Below are 21,658 nucleotides of genomic sequence, written 5' to 3' on the forward strand. Positions count from 1 at the left end.
ACCCAGTTATTACGGCTCCCAACAACTGGGCTCTCGTCGATTCAGCTCCCGACATAACAACCACCTTCAATATGGCTCCCAACTAAACAGTCCAGATGCAATATATTAAAATAATATTACTAGAGTAGCTCTAGTCCGGCATGTTATTAAAGGTATATTCTATTATGTAATGTAAGAATGATTTTATTACAAGAATGTGTGGTTAACCTTTAAGGCATTCATACAGTTGAAGAGGGGATGGGGGTGTTCCAACTAAGGTCGACTTTATTGGATGTGAGGGCATGGGAGTTTATGTCGTTGCTATGATTAATTGCCTATATTTGGTAGCTTTATCTACTTATGGCTTTAATATAGTACGTGCTAAATCCTGCAGTGGGCATTATAATTACAACAACAAAAACTTCATTTTAAGATAAGGTAATACTGAGGTTGTGAACATAGTTTACATCAGTCGTGGACTATATTATTTTATTTAAGGACCAGAAAAACGCCATAGAAGACGATTATTTTCACATTTTCTCATCACACAACAGGTGGCAACAATCGATGCGAGTCTTTATCTTTATTTCTTTTTTTATGTGTTACTGTATGTCTTTTTTCTGTCTAATCTGTAACCACACTGTTGTGTGCTGACGAAGACCTTGGGTCGAAACGTCCATAGTATTTGTAACTGTCTTTAACTGGTGAGGTAACGAACACTATCTGTTTTATTACTAATTGATAATTGAATCAACCTCACTGCAGCTACCATTTGTAATTTTAGTTAACTTTATAAGGTGCTTACGTGTTATTTAAAATTGATTTATGAAGATTTCAAAATGTAATCAACTTTTGTGGTGTCAGGATCTCTATAGATTTTCTTGGTTATCAAAGTTCATAAGTTAAAACACAACTATCAACTATTAAATTGGATAATAAATTAAATAGATTTAGGCCCTATAATGTTATTTTTTTTAACTCTTAGTCTATTTTATTTGATACAATCACAATTTAGTTTAAGGCGAAAATATTACGTTATAACATTAGCCAAAATCAACGATTTCTAAACATCCGAGAGAAGAGTTCTAATCCAACCAACTCCCGCCAAACATACCACGAAGTAAACAAACAATAAGTGCATATCCAAGGTCTAGATCTATATCTATTATCTAAATCTACTCTCGATCAGCCGTAAATTAGAACCAGTGTTGTTATCTCGGTCACTAATATCTCAATAAGAGGCGCAACATGTGGAATACTGGTAAAGTGTGGCAATGTCTCAGTTTACGTGTGAATGTGTGTGTACTCACTGGTCTGTTTTTTAGTGTTATTAATCTAGGTATTCTAAATGAGCCGAAAAAAACGTACTGCGCGCAAAAAAATTTGGTCGGGTTGCGCTAACGCTCGGAGATCCGATACCATAATACATACGATTACACTAAAAACTAATATAGAGCAAATTACATTGTCCGAACACTACATGGTACCGAACACTTCGTCGGTTTTTGGCTCATAGAAACTTTAATTAGCATGTCTCATGCGAAACCACGGCGCCTGCACGTAAACTGTTCATTTATGAACACTTCCGTGTCAAGTACTTCCGTTTCCTCTCTCAAGAATTATTTTTAGAAAATTTTTAACGTTGCATGGTACGCACATTTCTATTTTTACACCAGCCGGATGAAGTGACCTAGGGTTGGACTTAGGGGCAAAACTTGAACCAATCAACGCTTAGCTAAAAGGTTACACTATAAATAGCTTCTATATATGTATGGAACATCGTAAATGTCAAGGTTAATGGGTTATTTTGTGCTTGAACAATAAAAAAGGGGTGTTCGCTAACTTTTTTGACCTTACATGGGACCGGACAGCAACACAAAAATATTATTAAATAAGAATTTAGATCATAAAAGGGGCTGGTTATTGAAGGGAAAGGGTCAAAATAAGGTCAAGAAGGCAGTGGAATGCGAAAGAGGAGGGGGAATCATGTGACCTGGCTGGCTTAGCAGCGTACTGCGCGAGCCGCAATGGCTGAATGGGATGAACTTTGGGAGTGTGGGAAAAAGGTTTTATACTATTAAAATTACCTCACAAACAATCAATAACACAATATAAATGCATATATGTTTTTATTCATTAAATTGACTTTAAATTATTCTAAATGAACAAAAAGTGCTTTGTCCGATGACGGGTAAAGGTGTCCGAACACATTTGAAATTGTATTACATGTGTCCGAACACACGTTAAGACCCCCCAGTCACTATAACAAGAATAGCTAAAGTTCTATGCGTATGAATACAAAATGACACACACATTATTAAAGTAGAATGATTGCGGATAGATATGATACTTTTTTTTCCTTCCTATGTTAAGCGGTTACTGAATGAGACCGCATGGAAGTTTTAAGTTGCGTTTTTTCGCGGTGTGTGTCCGGACAGTGTAATTTGCTCTAGAAAGTAGAATGGACGCCCTTTAAGATGATATGACTTTGCCCGCTGTAAAATATAATTTAATGCTAAAAATAATAGATTTAAAAGTTTCAAATGATTTTTTTACACGAAAAAAATATTTTACAGCCGGCAAAATTATATATTCAGATAGGGCGCCCAATTTACTATAAAAATGTTATAATTTAATTAACACTTAATGTATGGTATCGGATCGCAGAAATAAAAACGAACGCATACGTATCGTGATGACCCGCGCTAACTTTTGCCGGCTTAAATCTAGTTTTGCGTAATGTCACGGAACACCCGGCTCAAGTTCAAAGCAGGATTTTGTGTTTATTCGCGGATTACCATGGATTTTAAACAATGTCTAGGTAAGTTAAGTGCTTTATAAATTATTAGCTATATTCATTTTATTTATAATAAACTGCTGCTTTAAACCATTTGCGTTTTAGTGTCCACTTATCGGTAATTGCTACACGCTTAAAAAAACATTTAACAAAAAATTATCTAGACCTTTTTAAAAGTTCTTTGTATTTAATTTACGATTACCAAAATAAAAAAGGAATGCACAGTTAAATCAAAAAGATGTTTAAAAGAGTGATAGAATTTAATTTGTATTCGTGAATTTTATTAATTACTAACATCGACCGATTAAACTATCAATATATTGTTGATATTTCAAGCCGCTTGTCGGCCATTTTTTTTTTTTGCCTTCTCGTAATGTTGGATTCAACTATTATATTACGCAGGGTTAACAGCATACTTTCAATTTATTGTAGCATTGTTTATTTTGTTTTTCCTAGTTTAATAGTTAACTATTCTATATAATTGCAGTAATTACATTAAATTTTAGAATACTACGATCGTTAATGTTTCTTATCTCTAGGTTTATTGAACTGACGACATTAAAATAAAATGTAGCCCCCCTGCCATAATAGTTTAACCCAAAATTGTTTCTAGATCTACTTAGATTAGTTAGATTCACTATTGCTTTCATGTTAATATTTAGATTCTAGTAGTAGAACTATCTAAAGTGTTTACATTTAATATCTAAAAAAGCATTGAGCAGCCTTACTTTTAATATTATTCTATTTACAGAGCAAGATATTAGCAAAAGAAAGGGGAAACTGAAAGGCCTGTCAAAAATGTGTATTGTTTGTGTAAGCACCAACAGGACTACGGAATACTTTTGAAGGAAACCATATGTCAGATGTTAGTATTTTCTTCACTTTGCTTATTAGTTATAATGATGTAATGTTACATGATTGATATCTAAGTAGGTATAAAGATATACAGACCTACTATATAAGTCAGTATATTGGAAATGCTAATTAATTGTTTTTATTCACAGACATTTTCTATACTCTGGACCAATGGAAGGATCCCTTACTAGTTTCCATAATTTGATGTGTGCTGCCAGTTCACAATAATTTATTACAATGCTACTCCAAACCTTGAAGAAGAAGACTAACTCAACCAAGATATTGACTATTAATTACAATGCTACCCAACCTCATAGAAAACTTTCCCAATCAGGATATTGACCTGTCTTTTTGAACCTGCTCTAAGATTTCTGATAAGTTAGGACCTAGACATTTCCAGAAGTTGACATTGATCAATAACTAACTAGAAGAAATAAATTTACTGATAACAAGTAAATTTAGGCTAAGCATGTCATGATTAGGGAGCAGAGTAACAAAACTAGATGAACATCACAAAGCTAACAGTTAGGATCATTTATAAAGAATTTTAGTTTAATTAGTTATCTTACTTCATCAGTGTTAAAAAGGCATGAAATTTCTTCTTAGTAAGTATATAATTAAAGTAATAGTATAGTTATTTAATTTTTTATAACAAAGTAATGCTAACATGTTTCCTACACAATTTATATTACTTTCTTAAAAGTAAGGACACTTTTTGCAAGATGTTAGGTAATGAAAATTCTTGATTTTGGGCGTTAAGGAAGGATGCCTTATATTGTTTTGCAGAATGATTATTTTATGTTTCTGTGTTTATTATATATTAAGAACATCATGTGCTTTAAGATGGTGTAAAATTTATAAAGATACCTTACTTTAATATTTTTTAATCATTTTTTGAAAAAGAGTGTAATTTCTAATTTTTATAAACTGACCTCGCAGAATCTGGTCTCGCTAATTACTTTCTTTATTAATTCTTTACCTGCTTATTTCATATTAACATGCTTTAAATTTCCTTTCTTAGAACATTTATATTATCAATGTGGCTTAATTAGTTTATTTTATATGATTTTTTAAAAATGACTGTAAATTGACTTTTTGTCTCCCTTTTCGTACTTTGGTAAAATTGTGCTTTGGCTCATTTTTAAGTGAATAAATTTTCCATTTATATCTGTCTGACAACCTTGAAAAAAATTGGGTTTGCTATTTGTATTACTGGCTGTGTGTGCAAGAAATTTGTGAGTTCTAACTTAGTTATTTTAGAAGTTAGCAGGGGTCTCAAATAGACCCTTTACTGCTCGAAAAGCGAACACAGTTTTCGAGTTTTAAAAAATTCATAACTTTTTAAAAAATGGACATACATCAATAAATTTGGTGTTTCTGTTCTGATGAAAGCAATCCCTATCAGGTGGAAGTGTTAAATTTTATTTAATTTCATTATGAAAATTTCATTTAGAATACCTATTATTACTACTTATTAGTTATGATGGTGGGGGGGGGGGGGGGGAAGAGAGAAATGAAAATCAAACCAAAATGCCTGATCTTGGTTAAAATTTAAAATGAAAATCAAATTAAACACAAAAAATGCCAGACTCGAACTGGCAAAGCGTTTTAAAAATACAAGAAGGGTGCTCAAATGCAGGTCACTGGAATCTTTGTCTGGCTTTAGTTTAGAGTTTATTGGCTTTAAAAAAATTAAAGTTAAACTTTTAGTGTTAGGCCAGGCCAATTTATTTAATAATTAATATATTTATTAGTATTTAATTTAGGCCTAAATTAGTAATTAATAATTTATTTTATATATTTAGGCCTACATGGCTACAACTATTAACTATTTATTAAAAATCAATAGGCCAATTAGGCTAAATTAAATTATTAGGCTTAAATACGTAAATCATCACTTGTTGGTATATTTCCTTTGTTCTTGGTGGGGGTAAATTCAAAATTGCTCTGATTTTAGCTTAATTTTCAAATTTTAAAATCAAATATGTGATTTTAACTAAACTTAAATTTTGACCTGCCAATGATTTACCCAAACTTTGATGGAGACTTTTTTTTAAACTCTTTATTTAAGTTCGTATTGTTAAAATGTAGCAGCACCACCACCAACAATGTGCTAATTCAAGTTTAATAGTGAATATGATGTTCCTATTTTTACAGCACCCATAATTTGTTAATAATTGAACAACTTATTTGTATTGTCTCGACTTTGAATACCACCTAGATGGGTTTTGGTATATTGCGAAACATGGTAAATTACGAGAAGAAAATTTGAGACATACTTGCGGAATCACGGATAAATTGCTAGACATGATGTGCGAGACTTATTTTTGTTTCGTGCTTTTGGTGGTTTTTTTTCCCACCAGATGTGCAAGTAGAAAAGCTATCAACTAACAAAAAGTGGAGGGGGGGGGGGGGGCTTATTTTAAAGTTCCGGTGGTTTTTTATTAGTTGAATATGGGATAATATTGTCTTTCATTAAGATAACTTATTAATGATCCCTATTATAACTTGAAATAAACGTGTATTTGTTTATAGTAAGCCCATACTATATTAAATATTGTATTTGTACATTCTAGATCAATTTGATCATCAAGGTGGTTTTAGCACACCACAAGCAGAGGATAAAAAGGTAATCATTAATGCCAATGTATTGTCATTAGTAGTCTCTAATTAATATACAGGCCTACCCTCATTGCAGTGAAACGTAGGTAGGGTTGTTGATGATGATCATATAAACATTGCAACTTTAATAATTAAGGGACACATTCATTTTGTTTTTTATCTTGTATTTATTTTTGCATATACCGCACAAACAATCAGTCTAAGAATGAACCTTTTATACTCCATCTACCAAAATATACTGCTTTTTCTTCCTAGTTTATATTTGATTGAACACTATTTATGTACTTGTGTACACTATTTTGTTTTTAATAATTACTTTAAAGGAACAATCATTTTATATAAACACAGTTGGTGAAAGGTTGTTTCATCTTTTCATTCACTCTTCATTTTGACATTCGGTCGGCAATCATTTTTTTTCTAAAGGAAATTAAATGCTAAAAATGTTTCACAGCTAAATATATATTACTACTTTGTATTGGATCAAATATTTTATCTGTATTTGTAGAAAGGAAGTAAACGAAGCAGCAGTATTGTTCCTGTGACTGTTGCACAGATCTTAACAGCTAAACATGAGGATGACGTTTTTGTGTCAGGAAATTTAGAACTCTCTATGGTAATAGAAAAAGTTTACTTTGCTCTTTGGTTAGCTTTAATTTTATCTTCTTTTTTTTTTCATGTAGACCAGTCTGATAATAAGATGGCTATTGAACTTTAATTGAAATTACTACACCTGTATTAACAAGTAGATATAAAACTAATACTTTTTGCTCTTGTTTTATCCAATTAGTTTTAAAGTAAATGTTGTTCCAATCTCATATGCAGTTGTATATTTGTAAGAAAATATTTTTCAGATAACACTTGTGGGCCTGATTACATCAGTTAATGAATCACCAACTAGAATAGATTACATGATAGATGATATGACAGGACCCCCTATTGAAGTCAGATTTTTTAACACAGCAGACGTGAGTGTAAATTTAGTCTATTTAATGTGATAATGTAAAGTAATATCAACATGGTAATGTTTTTCTTTTATCTTTGTGTAATGAAGTATATTTTTGAGGCTGATAAGTTTTATTTTTAATTAAGGTTGCTATTGTATCCACAGGATAATGAAAACCCTGATAGCAAAGAGTCCACCACACACCCAACTAACATTTATGTCAGGATCTCTGGTAACCTTCGTGCATTTGGAGGCAAAAGAACAGTAAATGCCATTAAAATCACTCCCCTCACTGATATGAACGAACTAACGTATCACATTTTGGATGTTATTCATGCAAACGGTAGTTCAGAACAGGTAAATGAAAACATTTTTATACACGAAACATATGAATCTAATTTTAAAATAGATACTATACATTTTTATACTTTAATGAAAAGGTGTAAATTTATAACAGATGTGGTTAAAATCCAGTTTTGAACCTTATTATGTCTGTTGTGGTTAGTAATCATGGCATCATATGTTAGGGAATTAAAATCTAATGCCCATACTTATTGTTTTAAAAGTGAAATGACTACATAGTGGGAAACCGCTAACAAAAAGTGTATAATTGTAGGTTTTAAAAAGTGTTAGTTATTCATTCAGGGCTGTTCATAAGTTGCATTGGTCAAGTACATTTTTAAACATCCTCACAAGATGTTGATTTTTTTGTTGGATTTTTTTCTTTGAAGGTGTGATGAGAGCCCACTGGACATTATTTCTCTCACATTGCACTGTATATCTGTTTATTTTATTAATAAAGCAGCATAACTCTTTATCAGCGAACAAGCAAAATAATTAATTCCAAATGTTCTGAAAATTCTAGTAGTAGGGCCTACATAGATTCAAGGAAATTTCCTAAGCATAAGATATGGTCAGTGGCGTAGCGAGGTCGGGTGTCACCCGGTGTGGCACTTAATGGTGTGTGTCCCCCCCGTCCCCCAGAGGCGTAGCGACCCTTCCCGGGGACAGACTTTCAATTTTCAACTTGCACCCCCCCCCCCCCCCCCCCCTCAAATTTTTCTCTATATATTTTGCTATTTTTTGCCTTGGTGTCATCCCCCTAAATGGTGTCACCCATTGCGGTCCGCACCCCCTGCCCCCCCCCCCCCCCCTCCCTCTTTACGCCCCTGGATATGTTTACACATGTTTATCTACTGTATCGTGCATAGCATTTCATCATAGTGTGATAATGAATTTCAAAATTAAACATACATGTTTTATATTGTGTTGGATGTTAAATAATTTATTTTGAAAATATCCACCATCGTTTGGGCGTAGCTGTTTTTCTTGGATAGAGCATCTAAAGTTTGATAAGTTAGGTTAAGTGGGTGGTAGACTAGCTGTACCAATTTCTTTAATCTTGAGTCAACTGGAAGTGCCATACTGTTATATTTCAATATAAAATAGAGATATATTTTAGGGGAGCTCACTCCTTGAATAATTTTATCCTTTGTTTCTTCTCTTTTCCAATGTTTTCTAAGTCGTGCTTCTAATCCACAGATTTCTGGTTCTAGCCAAGCTGGTAACAAGCAGCCGACAATGGGTAAGATGGATACAGGCAGAGAAACACAGATCCCTGGGTTGACTACAATACAGGCACAGGTATACGATGCTACAAGATTGAAGTGTTTTTAAACTTTGTGTTAAGAACTTCCCTTGAACTGTTTATTAACAGCAGTGATATATGTTGTTAACTTAACATTATGTTGTTAGCTTAACAACATAGCACATAGAGATCTTCAATAGTTAAACAAACTTCTAGTTTCAATTCGTCATATATTGCTAATGTTGTTTTTGTTTAGTTTTTAATTCTTTGTAAGTTTATGGTTAAAAAATATATTTTCCAGATTCAAATGATCATCAAAAACAAAACATTAGAAAATGGTGACAATGGTTGCAGCATTGATGAGATTTGCCAGCAGTTAAAAAGTGTGGCCCCCAAAGCTATCAGGTATAGATGTTATCCTTTTGAATTAAAATTGAGCACAATAACTTGAATAAGCTTGCATATTACAATAGCATATATCTATTTTGTTTTGAAAATTGTTTTGTACTTTGAAGTTACAATACTCTGTGATATTTAAAAACACCATTTTATTTCAAATAAATTTAAGTGATATAATTGTTTCTTTTTTTTCTCAGGGACGCAATTGAGTTTTTAAGTGGTGAAGGGCATATTTATTCAACAATAGATGATGAACATTTCAGTTCAACTGATTAACTGCAGAATTATCACTTGTATATTATGAATGAATCTTTTTAAATAAACACAGGTTTAAAAGTTACAAGTTTGATGTATTTTTAATGCTGGTTGTTTGTTTTTTTACAATGTTTAAAAAAACGTAATTCAATTTCAAACTACTGAAGTTGTTGTATTGTAATTTAAAATGAACTGCCTATTTACCACATTAAAAAAAAAGATTTTTAAATTAATCTCTAGAAAATGACAGTTGCACAATTAATACAATCACTAACTATGCAAGTTCTCTGAACTCCTACGCTAATAATTACTTAACAGCTGTACGATTCTTTCCATTAGACATGATGTGTTAAGAAAATTATAGGTTTAGATTTTAAAACGTACAAATAAAACTAGGTTCTATCTGTATCTTGTTTCAAGGGAGGCTACTTTGAGTTAATTTTCGTGTTCGATTATATTCAGTAATGTCCCTTGAAATTTCAACAGCTTATACGCTGCAGTCGTATCACCCACCACCACTATAGTAGATACCTAATAAACACTGCATACACATGATAGTTATAACAATATATTAGCATTTTTCGCTATACATGGAGATGTTAAGAAATGTATGGAATTACAAAAATGAAATCGTTATGGACATATTAAACAGATTTATATTGTTTTTATTTGTTTACTCCTTGAGTTACATCTGTGAATATAACGTGGGAAATAAGGATTGTTTATTTTTCTGTTATTTAACACGGACTTCATTTATTTTTGTTATCACAATTTGATGAATAACACAAATGGCTTACTATAATATATATTATATATATATATATATAGTAATTCATTAACGTACTGTGATTTAATTTTTAAATCCCCCACACTTATTAGAATTACTATAACAAACTGTGTCCTCATTTATGGACAGATGGTGTCTGTGGCTATAGAGACGTTACATAACATCGTCACCTCCTTAAAATGAAATCACTAAACTTCCAATCCCGTTCTAAAGTAACCACCGTAAAACAGCATATTTTTCATCCACTTTTGTTTTTAAAAGACCCAAAAATAAATTCTACATCACATTCACACCCCCACCCTATCGCTCACAAGGCACATCGTCACAAGTCTTAATCTCTAACCCCCCCCCCCCCCCAACCTAACCTCGACGTTTGAACATGTTTCGACGACCTCGGTGTAGTTTGCTGGTTTTGTTGTAGGAAGTGCATCCTGCTGGTGGCTCTTTTTTTACTTTCTCGTATATACGTAGTATAGAGAAAGTATTGTAATCGTGCAAAAAAAAAAAAAAATAGAGATTTTTACAAATCTCGACGTTTTACACCTCACTGATACGGAAAAACATACTTTTGCAATCTTGTCCGTATGTCTGTGTGTGTGTGTCTGTCTGTGTGTCCGTGTGTAAACACGATAACTTGAGTACCGTTACAGCTAGGTTGATGAAATTTCATATATAAGTATTATATCAAAATCGTAGATCCGTATCAACTTTTGAGCGATTTCCGACAACCGGAAGTGGTACTTTTTCTACTTTGAATTTTTCAAAAGCCTATAACTTGAGTACTATTTCAGATAGATAAATGAAATTTCACATGTAAGTAAAAGATCTAATTCTCTACCTTCTGTTAAATTTTGAGTAATTTCCGTTGACCGGAAGTAGTAATTTACGCTACTTCCGATTTCTCAAAAAACTAATGTAAATTTATTAAGTACTAATACTATTGCGCACTATTATACACACCTTTATTAGGCGTTCGCTTGGTGCGCAATTGTTTTTTACTGAGATTCTATTCTATTTTTAAAAGTTTCAGTATTTAAAATGGATTAAAAATCATAACTATATCCCCAGTTACCATCCCCTGTTGTTTTATATAAGAATATTCGAGAAAGTTTAGGGGAGATCACTACCGGTTTATTTTTTTTTAAATTCTCCCCGATGTATGCATGCGTACATAGAGTAGGCTGGGCATAGTGCTGACCTCACTTTCCTTTCATACGCCGAGGTCACTAAAACAGGTGAACTCTACTTCACTTGCCCCAATGCAGGGGTAAAATATGCACACAAAAAACATTTATGCACGAGTCATTATGTTATTAACTCCATGCGTCATTTGGAAACGTTACACGGTTGTGTATGATTTACCGCATAGTCACAAGTTCACAGAATTTTAATTGATGAATGGAGCACCACAAGAAATAAACATAGGAAGGCAAAGTGTAATGACATTGGTTTGTTTATGTGGGGCTAACGATAGACATGACCGGATTAGCGGTAGATTATGACAGGACTGTTGATAAAGGACGTTAAGGGAGTATAAAAATAAAAGAAATACACACAAAAACTTGCTTTTCTAATGTAAGCTATTAAACATAAGAAAATAAAACAAATTTTCTTTTTTAGTAAAAGCGTTGGTAGCTAAAATGTATTTGGAGTATTTATAATAGCATACGCAATCAACGTTTCACTAAAAAAGGAAAGTTTATTTTCTTATGTTCATAATATGACATTTTTTAAATGTTCCATTTCTCACAGCCGGTAAATATTCAAAATAAAATGTACAGGCCTTCTTTGGTGTGTCAGCATGATCTAGTGTTAAGCCATATTGGTTTACATTACCATGTGGACATAAGAAAAAAAATCAAATTGCTTAGCTTTGTTATTTTTTTATTTCCAAAAAATAGTATAAACAACCACTTTACATACGTCCAATCTATAGAAATGTCACACAAAAAATAACCCACACACAATCAAGCTTAATAATATCACGTTTAATAACACAAAACTATTTTTAAAATATTAAATGGGGCCCTTTCAAGAGCCCAACCCGTTCAATGCCGTTAAGTCCACACCCCTAATGACCATTTAAGACCTGTTTAGTAGTCTCTACCTTGGCTCTAGGTGACAATTATCTGCCCCTTGTTGACGACCTAGCGAAAAACAACCCCGAATACATCTCACCACAGCTCCCCTTTGTTACTGAGGGTGGACTCAGGTACGTTCTACTGACTTGCACCCGGATTCGAACTTGAGACCTTCAGGTTAACAGCCTAGCTCTTTACCGCTTAGGCGTCCCATTACTGAAGATAGTCATCTTTAAATTAATAAGTAGGAGCCGACCCGAGGAGTATCATATGCCGCTATTTAGTTGTTTTATTTTCTACTTTTCAGTAATTCATAATTTGTGAATTCGATAGTACCAAAGCTGCCACTGAAAACATTTGCTTTAAAACACCATCAGTAGCTCGTTAAGGACGATAACCCCCCCCCCCCCCCACACACACACCCTCCTTTCCCCCAAGCACTACCCTACACCCCCCCCCCCCCCCCCCCCGTGAAAGCAGCCTCCTCTTAGTTACCTCCCCGAAGCTTAAAATCGTTTCAAACTAAATTATCCGCCCCTAATAGCCGTCACTAAACCCGGCTCTACGATTGTAAACATTTAGCGTGAACCATGTGGGGGTGGTGGTGGTAGGGATATGCCTAGAGAGGAAGAGAGGGGGCTGCTAGGCGCGCTTACAGCTTGGTGTTTTCTATGGTCTCCATGAAGAGAATTATATATATAGATAGATAGATACATTTTAAATCACTCATTAAATATCTAATTAGATTAAAATTGAAACATTATTGCGTTGCCATCGGCAAAGAGTAGATATGGAATCCAAGTTCCGTTATAGGGGGAGCACTTATAAAGTTTGGGGGAGGGTTAAAGTGTATATTTGCTAAATAAATTAGATCTATATATTTTTGAAATGAACTTTGAAACCTATCGACATGGTGAATTAAGAAAAAAGTTTGCGGTTAGTAGATCTATATAATTATGTTTTTTTTTATATTTATTTTCACTAAAGAGCTACTAAAGAGCTACCCCTTTTCGGGGTTGGGCAATCTGAGATATCTGCAATCTTTCAGCTTTTCCCACTCCTCTGGAGGGAGAATGTTCGCACGATTATACATGTCCATATGGTCTATTCCACGGGCCAAATCTTGAATCAGCTGATCCACGGTAAACGATGACCTCCTGTTGGTTGCTCGTCTCTCGACACTTAGACTCTTCCTACGAGGGGTGTTAACTCTTGGAGATTCGCGCGATATCGAAGCAAAAGACACTGAAATACTGTTGCTCCGCGGTCGTGCTATTTCAGATTTTTTTTCTTTGAAAATTAAATTGTCTCTACTCCCAGTGAAATTTTGTGTCGCAGTAGAAGATTCGAGATAAGAAACGGGTGGGAAAATTGACGGTACTGAAGAGCTCCTATTTCGCCTAGGAGTTGGCGATAAAGATTGTTTATTTTCATAACCATTAACCGGAAGTTGTAGCATTGTTTCGTTTTCAGTCACGACTTTTGGGTTGTCTTCACGCGGGTACTCTTCCGCGCTTACAACTATCTGAGGTATGTTGATAAGCGACCCCCCGCGTATTTCACCCACATTGTCGTGACCAACAGAGGAATATTTTCTCGCAGTGGATATACGTCCGTTGACTGACTCAATGTTCATTTGGCCTTCGTTGCTTGGACGTCTGTTTATTAAGAGACGTTTTTTAGACTCGGGTGACGACGACGGAGAACTCTCGACGGATGTGTACGAAGATGATCTTGGCGTGGGAGACCTGGCTCCCGCTGTTGCCATGGTTTCCAAAGACCTAGACAACAAACGCGTCTGTGTGACGTCACGCGGACTGTACCACCCGTAGAGCTCCCCTGATGCGGAGCCTGGTGATTTCTGGAAACCTTGCGAAGAAAAGTCTGTGTTCCATTTGCTAAAATGAAATAAATATATTATGCTTAAGTGTGGTGACGGGGTGAAAATATATAACTTCACGCGCAGTGATAAGTAATGGGGTGAAAATATATAACTTCTCTGCGGTGATAAGTAATGGGGTGAAAATATATAACTTCTCTGCGGTGATAAGTAATGGGGTGAAAATATATAACTTCTCTGCGGTGATAAGTAATGGGGTGAAAATATATAACTTCTCTGCGGTGATAAGTAATGGGGTGAAAATATATAACTTCTCTGCGGTGATAAGTAATGGGGTGAAAATATATAACTTCTCTGCGGTGATAAGTAATGGGGTGAAAATATATAACTTCTCATGCTGTGATAGGTGATGCGATAAAAATATATATCTTCACGTCATTTATGAACGACCTCAAAGGGCTAACAAAGAGGATAAACATAAAATAGCCCTAAACCCGTTGTGTTGAAACATTGAAATCTCAAGATTTATGTAAAGTTCGTAGAGTACGTGTATAAATCTGTAACTATATGTACGGCTCGCCGATTCACATTTATAAATGTGTAACTATATGTTCGGCTCGTCGATTAAATTACATTTATAAATGTGTAACTATATGTTCGGCTCGTCGATTAAATTACATTTATAAATGTGTAACCATATGTTCGGCTCGTCGATTAAATTACATTTATAAATGTGTAACTATATGTTCGGCTCGTCGATTACATTTATAAATGTGTAACTAAACCAAGAACAAAAAAATCAATACGATGACGCTAATTAAATTTAACCCCACTGTGTTTAAAACATAGTTACTGGTCTTGAACAAACGTGGCGGACATGTTACCTGTCAAACACATTGTTAAGGACCACAGGCGTTCATTTATCATTCAATTTTTTAAAAATTATCTGCGGTCATTAGTCTCGTATTTCTGGTGTTGTATTGTGGGAGACCGTGACACATTAGCCTCGGGTTTGGGTGGTTGTGTAAAGTGTATTGTGTTTGGGTGGTTGTGTAAAGTGTATTGTGGTAAGCCTAGACGCAAGGGTAGACCGTGGAACGGTAAGCGCAGGGGAGATCATGACTAAGATAATTGCCTGATCATTACGGCGAACAAACGTCGGGTTATCTACACAAGGATCTTTACGCCATGAATGGTTTGGGTAAATAGAAAGAAAAAAAATAGCCCAGAGGTAAAGGACACCAATCGATGACCATCAGTTTTTTTTTTAATGAATTCAGGAATTTATGGAGGAGGAGGGCTTCCACACAAGATTTTGTCTAGTACTAATGTAGTACGCAGGATCCTAACTTTGGGACAATTAGACATACTATACATTTTGAGTTTCTATCATTTCTTAAGAGTAAAAATAAGGCTGAAATGTTCAAGATAGTTAGATTTAGAGGGTGTAGAAGCGTCAATTGTATAGGGGAGCTGGCATTTTGAGATGAATAGGAGTGTGGACAAGACAAAACGGCAAAAACTACGACCCCCTCCCCCACTCCTAATTTTTTCTATAAATAAAATATTACAAAACAAAACATGTGATTTTAAGTTTGATTATTCAATTAGAAGCCTCCACATTTTAAACTAAATCTTACATTTTACATATTATAAACACATAATGCAAACCAAAATAGGGAAATAAAATCACGAATAAGAAAATGCTGGGCTTAGCGTGAAAATTAAACCATCAGGGGTTAGAGTAAAAGTTAACCTACCAGGATGAGGGGTTAGAGTGAAAGTTAACCAGGATGGGAGGTTAGAGTGAAAGTTAACCCACCATGATGGGGGGTTAGAGTGAAAGTTAACCAGGATGGGAGGTTAGAGTGAAAGTTAACCCACCATGATGGGGGGTTAGAGTGAAAGTTAACCCACCAGGATGAGGGGTTAGAGTGAAAGTTAACCCACCAGTATGAGGGGTTAGTGTGAAAGTTAACCCACCAGGATGAGGGGTTAGAGTAAAAGTTAACCCACTAGTATGAGGGTTAGAGTCAAAGTTAACCCACCAGGATGAGGGGCTAGTGAAAGTTAACCCACCAGTATGAGGGGTTAGAGTGAAAGTTAACCCACCATGATGGGGGGTTAGAGTGAAAGTTAACCCACCAGGATGAGGGGTTAGTGTGAAAGTTAACCCACCAGGATGAGGGGTTAGAGTGAAAGTTAACCAGGATGGGAGGTTAGAGTGAAAGTTAACCCCAAGGGCGGAACTACAGTGCCGCCAGACCCCGCATTGCGGGGGGGGGGGGGGGCCCACGCCATTTAGGGGCCCATCACCGACCATAATAAATTTTTTTATAGTTAAAAAAAAATAATTTTCTTGCATTTTTGACTTAACGGTAAAAACTTTTGTAAATAACAAACAGATCTACTACAGTAGTGATGTTATACAGTAGCTAACACATGATGTTGCGTTAAAAAACTATGCCTGAGCTGTAGTGTGAAAGATAGGAAAACGTTCAGAACACTTCCATGACTTATTTCCCTTTTTTAATAGTTAAATAGGGGTGCTCATAAGCTCCTTTTAATATATTTGTACTAAACAAAAGAAAAAGCAATTAATTTTCTTAGTTATTTTTTTTTTAAAAATACATACCAAAGAATGACATAGCATAAATTGGAAATATATTTAAAACAAATAGTATAAATAAAAAAACATAAAAATAAACATAACACGAGAAACCATTACACACACAAAGCTTTCATGTTTTATATTCTTTTGACCGGCTAAGTACTGTGGGTAGGCAGGATTACAGCAAACATTGAATAAACTAGTTCTAAATACATAGGTGAAATACAAAACAGACAAACGGACTCACACACATAACATGCTGTAATTTGTTTAAATTTAAAAAAAAAGACATTTTTTTTCAAAACCCGATCGGGCAAGAAATGAGTATTCAATGTAAATATATATATATATATATATATATATATATATATATATATATATATATATATATATATATATATATATATATATATATATATAGGAGGGGGCCCCAGAATTATTTTTTTTTGCGGGGTGGCCCTTTTTTTCTAGTTCCGCCACTGGAGTTAACCCACCATGATGGGGGGTTAGAGTGAAAGTTAACCCACCAGGATGGGGGGTTAGAGTGAAAGTTAACCCACCAGTATGAGGGGTTAGAGTGAAAGTTAACCCACCAGTATGAGGGGTTAGTGTGAAAGTTAACCCACCAGGATGAGGGGTTAGAGTGAAAGTTAACCCACCAGGATGGGGGGTTAGAGTGAAAGTTAACCCACCAGGATGGGAGGTTAGGGTGAAAGTTAACCCACCAGTATGAGGGGTTAGAGTGAAAGTTAACCCACCAGTTTCAGAGGTTAGAGTGAAAGTCAACCCACCAGGATGAGGGGTTAGAGTTAAAGTTAACCCACCAGGATGAGCTGTTCAGAAACTGCCTGCTCTCGTTGTTCAGTTCCCGTAACGCAGCTTTCCGTTCCTTCTCCAGGCGACGCAGCTTTTTCTCCAACTCTTTGCTTGTGCGGAGGTTGACGTGAATCACACGGCTTGTTGTAGACTTGTGCTGGTACTGGTGCGTCATGATTTCCAATCTGTAAAAAAAGACCGTGTATACTATAAGTACTGCATGGGTAATCTTAACCCGAACAGTACATTAGCTGTTGTCTTTTCGTAGAAAATAGTTTTTTAATTGGAGGTCTTACTAAATTAAACGATGCTATTTTAAAAAAATAGTATCACATAACCACCCCAAGCGGATCAGTATTTAGCTCGTGTACCAATCTAATCCCCCCCCCCCCCCCCACACACACACATCCTCCTACTATTTGGGGATTTTTTTTTTGTCGAAGGCTTTCAGAAAAATACAATTTGTAATAATATTTGTAACAGTGGCATCGGCAGGGGGGGCAGGTGCTAGTGTGTTAGGGGTAGTGTCAATCCCACCTGGATTCGATATATATATATATATATATATATATATATATATATATATATATATATATATATATATATATATATATATATATATATATATATAATATATATATATATATATATATATATATATATATATATATATATATATATATATATATATATATATATATATATATGTGTGTGTGTGTGTGTGCGCGCATGCGTTTGTATGTGGATATATTGTAAACACCAATAGAATAAAATTCTGGCTACGTCACTGGGCTGTTAAGCTGAAAGGGGGAAAAATATTTCACTAGAAACTAACGTGAGCTTAAATTGGTCTGAATTTATAAAGAACATAATTTGAGAGTACTTGTTATTTTTTTTTAGATACGAAACATGCCATTGCACTTGTATTTTCGACCTGCACTTTTCACACGTCCTTACTCACTGGGCGAGGTGTCCTCTACTATTTCGTTGCGCAAATCGCCTTTGCTTGTTGAAGCTGGGGCGTGTATTGATTTCACGGGCTAAAACCGGAAGTGTGTCCTCACAGCCAGGTCACTTTCAGCAGTTGCATAATGTTGAGATTTAGAAATGATTCGGTCCTGGTAATTTCTATTGATCCGATCGTCCTGACCATGTTCGATATTTAAACAATTTGTGTCTTTATTGATTCACTCGTGGACAATGGAAATGCTGGATTTTATATCATCACCAACCGCCCCTCCCCCCCCCCTTATTCCCCCCTCCCCCTATTCATATGTGCACAACACGATAGCTACTTTGCATATACATTTTTAAAAAATTTCGAAAAAATAATACATTAAGCGAGGTCAGAACAAAAACCGAAAGATCGTAAAGTGGATACAAGGCCTTTCGTCTATATTGTCTTTTTGTTAAATTGTGGGGTCGGCGTGGTCGGGTCGGTAGAGTTCCGAGTTCGAACCTCAAGGGCAGATGAGGTTCGGTAGTAGGGGACAGCAACCCATCCAGGAGAGACAACTCCAAAATCAAACTGCTGCCTTGTAGTTTGTTCTGGGGTGAATAAGGCTATGGAAGCATACTAAAATCGGAATCAAAGACTTATATGGCGCATAAAAGATTGAGACGTAATGCTCAATTGTGTTGGAGGAAGATGAAAAAAAAAAGTTTATTTAATTAGACAAGCCTTAATAACTAACTTTATTTATAAAGTCTTAGACGTAGCCTACGTTTTGAATATTAACCTAAGATTACCCTATGCTGAAATTATTTGACGTTAGGTTTTTATAACAGGTAGGTATAGTTGTCTAACTTTTTTTTAAACTTACAAGATAGATTTTTAAAACTTCCATCACAGTGGCGTAGCGAGGTCGGGTGTCACCCGGTGCGGCACTAAATGGTGTCACCCCCCCCCCCCCCCCGCCCCAAGAGGCGTAGCGACTCTTCCCGGGGACAAACTTTCAATTTTCGATTTGCACCCCCCCCCTCAAACTTTCGATTTCCACCCCACCCCCTCAAACTTTCGATTTGCACCCCCACTCAAATTTTTCTCTATATATTTTTACTATTTTTTACCTTGGTGTCATCCTCCTAAATGGTGTCACCCGTTGCGGTCCGCACCCCCGCCCCCCCCCCCCTCTCGCTACGCCTCGCTTCAACAGTCTATTTTTCTATCTGTGTGTGTGTGTGTTGCGTATGGTGAGCATATGCATGTATATACATGTACTTTGATGTACTCATTTTAATCAAATGCAGTTGAAATACTTACGGTTTTAACGAAAATTTAAAACTATAAATCCCTTAAGCAGGCTTCAATATAGGTCCTGTAAAAGAAAATAACCCCCTTACAGATACAAACACTAAAATACACAATCTTTCAACATAATGAAGAGCAATATCAAAAGAATGGCAAAAGAAGAACTGTTTATTTTTGCAATCATTTTTGCAATCGAATAAACTGTAGCAATTAACTACCAACAACAAATAATATGTTAGGATGTTAATATGACGAACGACTAACTAGTATGGTTAACAGACCAAAAAGATACGCCCATCGTATCCATCTATTCGCAATACACACTGAATACAACAAAGCACGCAAGTCCAGCAACTCGACGAAACAAAGTAACTCACTCTTTTCTCCGTGAAATTGGTTAGGTTTATGTACCACAAGCAAACATCAATTCACGCTTTAAAACTGTCTATTTAGTTTAGCTGTAGATACGGGGATGAATGTGTAAACATCACTTTCTTCGCGAGACAAAAGGCCCTTCGATTGATAGCCACACATAGCAACTGAACTCGTAACATTTGCTTGTAGGCAAAACAACATTGAAACCCATACTATTCCTACTTCACCCCAGTTTATTTCTCACATAACCCCCCTCCCCCTAGTATCCCCTTACACAATACGATATCTCAGATTATCCAATTAAACAGCTAGATTTAATTGCAGCAAGGCAATAAATTGCGGTGATCAATTAAATATTAAACCGCGCGATATTAAAGTATAAAATCATTATTTTTTAAAAAAAACTTAATAGGTTGTGGCGGTTGGAGACTTTTTTTTATTTTTAACAAATTTTACAACTTTTTTCTGAGCTCTTTTTTTTTAAATATATCAGGCCGATACCTCCACGTGGATACTGGATAGATATATTTTTCTTTTAAATAATATCTCTAAGTAGTCTAGGGGCAGCCGGATGCAAAAACCCACCCCGGTGCTAGTGTACTGATTCACCTAAGATAAAACCATGCGAAAACAACAAAACAGCATGGTACATAAAGACTACAGACAGAATATGAATGAAAAATAAACTTACCCAGCTCCAGCATATTGTTCCGTTAAATATTTACACTCTTCTTTTATACCCTGTCGCATTTAACACAGAACAGCCACTTAAAATAGAATAGCCATTCTAAATATAGAATGTTGGATGAATTTCAAATAATTGGATGACTATTTTAGGTTTCCGTAAGAGATATCACATCTCTAATGAATAAAGTATTGATTCGCAGGAACACAAGTTCCAATTTTTATTTTTCCACGCGACAGACTTGAGCGATTGAGTCGAAAGAAACGCTTACTACGCCTACATTTTTTACAATAATATAACGCAAAAAAAAAAAAAAATGACGTGCTCTGATTGCTACAGCTCCACGGTCCAGTGATTTCAACACGTATTGGAAATTATTAATCGCCCACCTGACAATTGTCCAGTCACAAAGGCGGCGCCTCGACACGCGTCGAATGAACTCTTACAATAGCCCACAATCCCCCAGTCAAAAACAACAAGCCATCAACCACGGTCATGAGACCCGTAATTAAACCTATCTAAAGAGACGTAAATAGAAGCAGTATCACGTTACTCTAAAACAGTAGCTGCCGGTGTTTTAGCCACATTATCTCGTCACGAGTAGACTTATTTGTGTGTGACAAACTGGCAACCACACCGATATTTGTTAGAACTCAGCACAAGTAATGTTAAGAAATAAGAACAGATGTACTCAAAGCATTTTATAAATTGAATATAGCTGAGTTAAAAATACGAAATCAGTATCTGCATGTGTGTGTGTGTTTCAGTGGGTCC

General features: G+C 35.2%; 2 protein-coding genes and 1 long non-coding RNA gene across 3 annotated transcripts; 2 read left to right on the top strand and 1 right to left on the bottom strand.

Moving 5' to 3' along the window:
• The first annotated feature begins 1,085 nt into the window (after nt 1–1,085).
• Nucleotides 1,086–9,520, top strand: LOC131934782 (replication protein A 32 kDa subunit). The gene is made up of 8 exons (XM_059290914.1): nt 1,086–1,240; nt 6,208–6,260; nt 6,759–6,866; nt 7,105–7,218; nt 7,362–7,553; nt 8,739–8,840; nt 9,086–9,189; nt 9,381–9,520. Exons 1-8 carry the CDS (start codon nt 1,228–1,230, stop codon nt 9,457–9,459), a joined length of 765 nt encoding a protein of 254 aa, XP_059146897.1. The 5' UTR covers nt 1,086–1,227; the 3' UTR covers nt 9,460–9,520.
• On the top strand, nt 2,593–4,482 carry LOC131934783 (uncharacterized). The gene is made up of 3 exons (XR_009385839.1): nt 2,593–2,800; nt 3,528–3,641; nt 3,781–4,482. It is a non-coding gene; the product is annotated as an uncharacterized LOC131934783 (long non-coding RNA).
• A 3,604-nt stretch (nt 9,521–13,124) lies between the features above and the next one.
• On the bottom strand, nt 13,125–21,068 carry LOC131934777 (uncharacterized). Its single transcript, XM_059290902.1, has 4 exons — nt 20,891–21,068; nt 19,837–19,891; nt 17,582–17,758; nt 13,125–14,204 (listed from the first exon to the last, which is right to left on the bottom strand). Exons 3-4 carry the CDS (start codon nt 17,746–17,748, stop codon nt 13,307–13,309), a joined length of 1,065 nt encoding a protein of 354 aa, XP_059146885.1. The 5' UTR covers nt 17,749–17,758; nt 19,837–19,891; nt 20,891–21,068; the 3' UTR covers nt 13,125–13,306.
• Between the last annotated feature and the right edge of the window lie 590 nt (nt 21,069–21,658).

This window comes from Physella acuta, unplaced genomic scaffold (assembly GCF_028476545.2).
Source record: "Physella acuta isolate Inbredline_101_S28 unplaced genomic scaffold, ASM2847654v3 ptg000117l, whole genome shotgun sequence".
Lineage (NCBI taxonomy): Eukaryota > Metazoa > Mollusca > Gastropoda > Physidae > Physella > Physella acuta.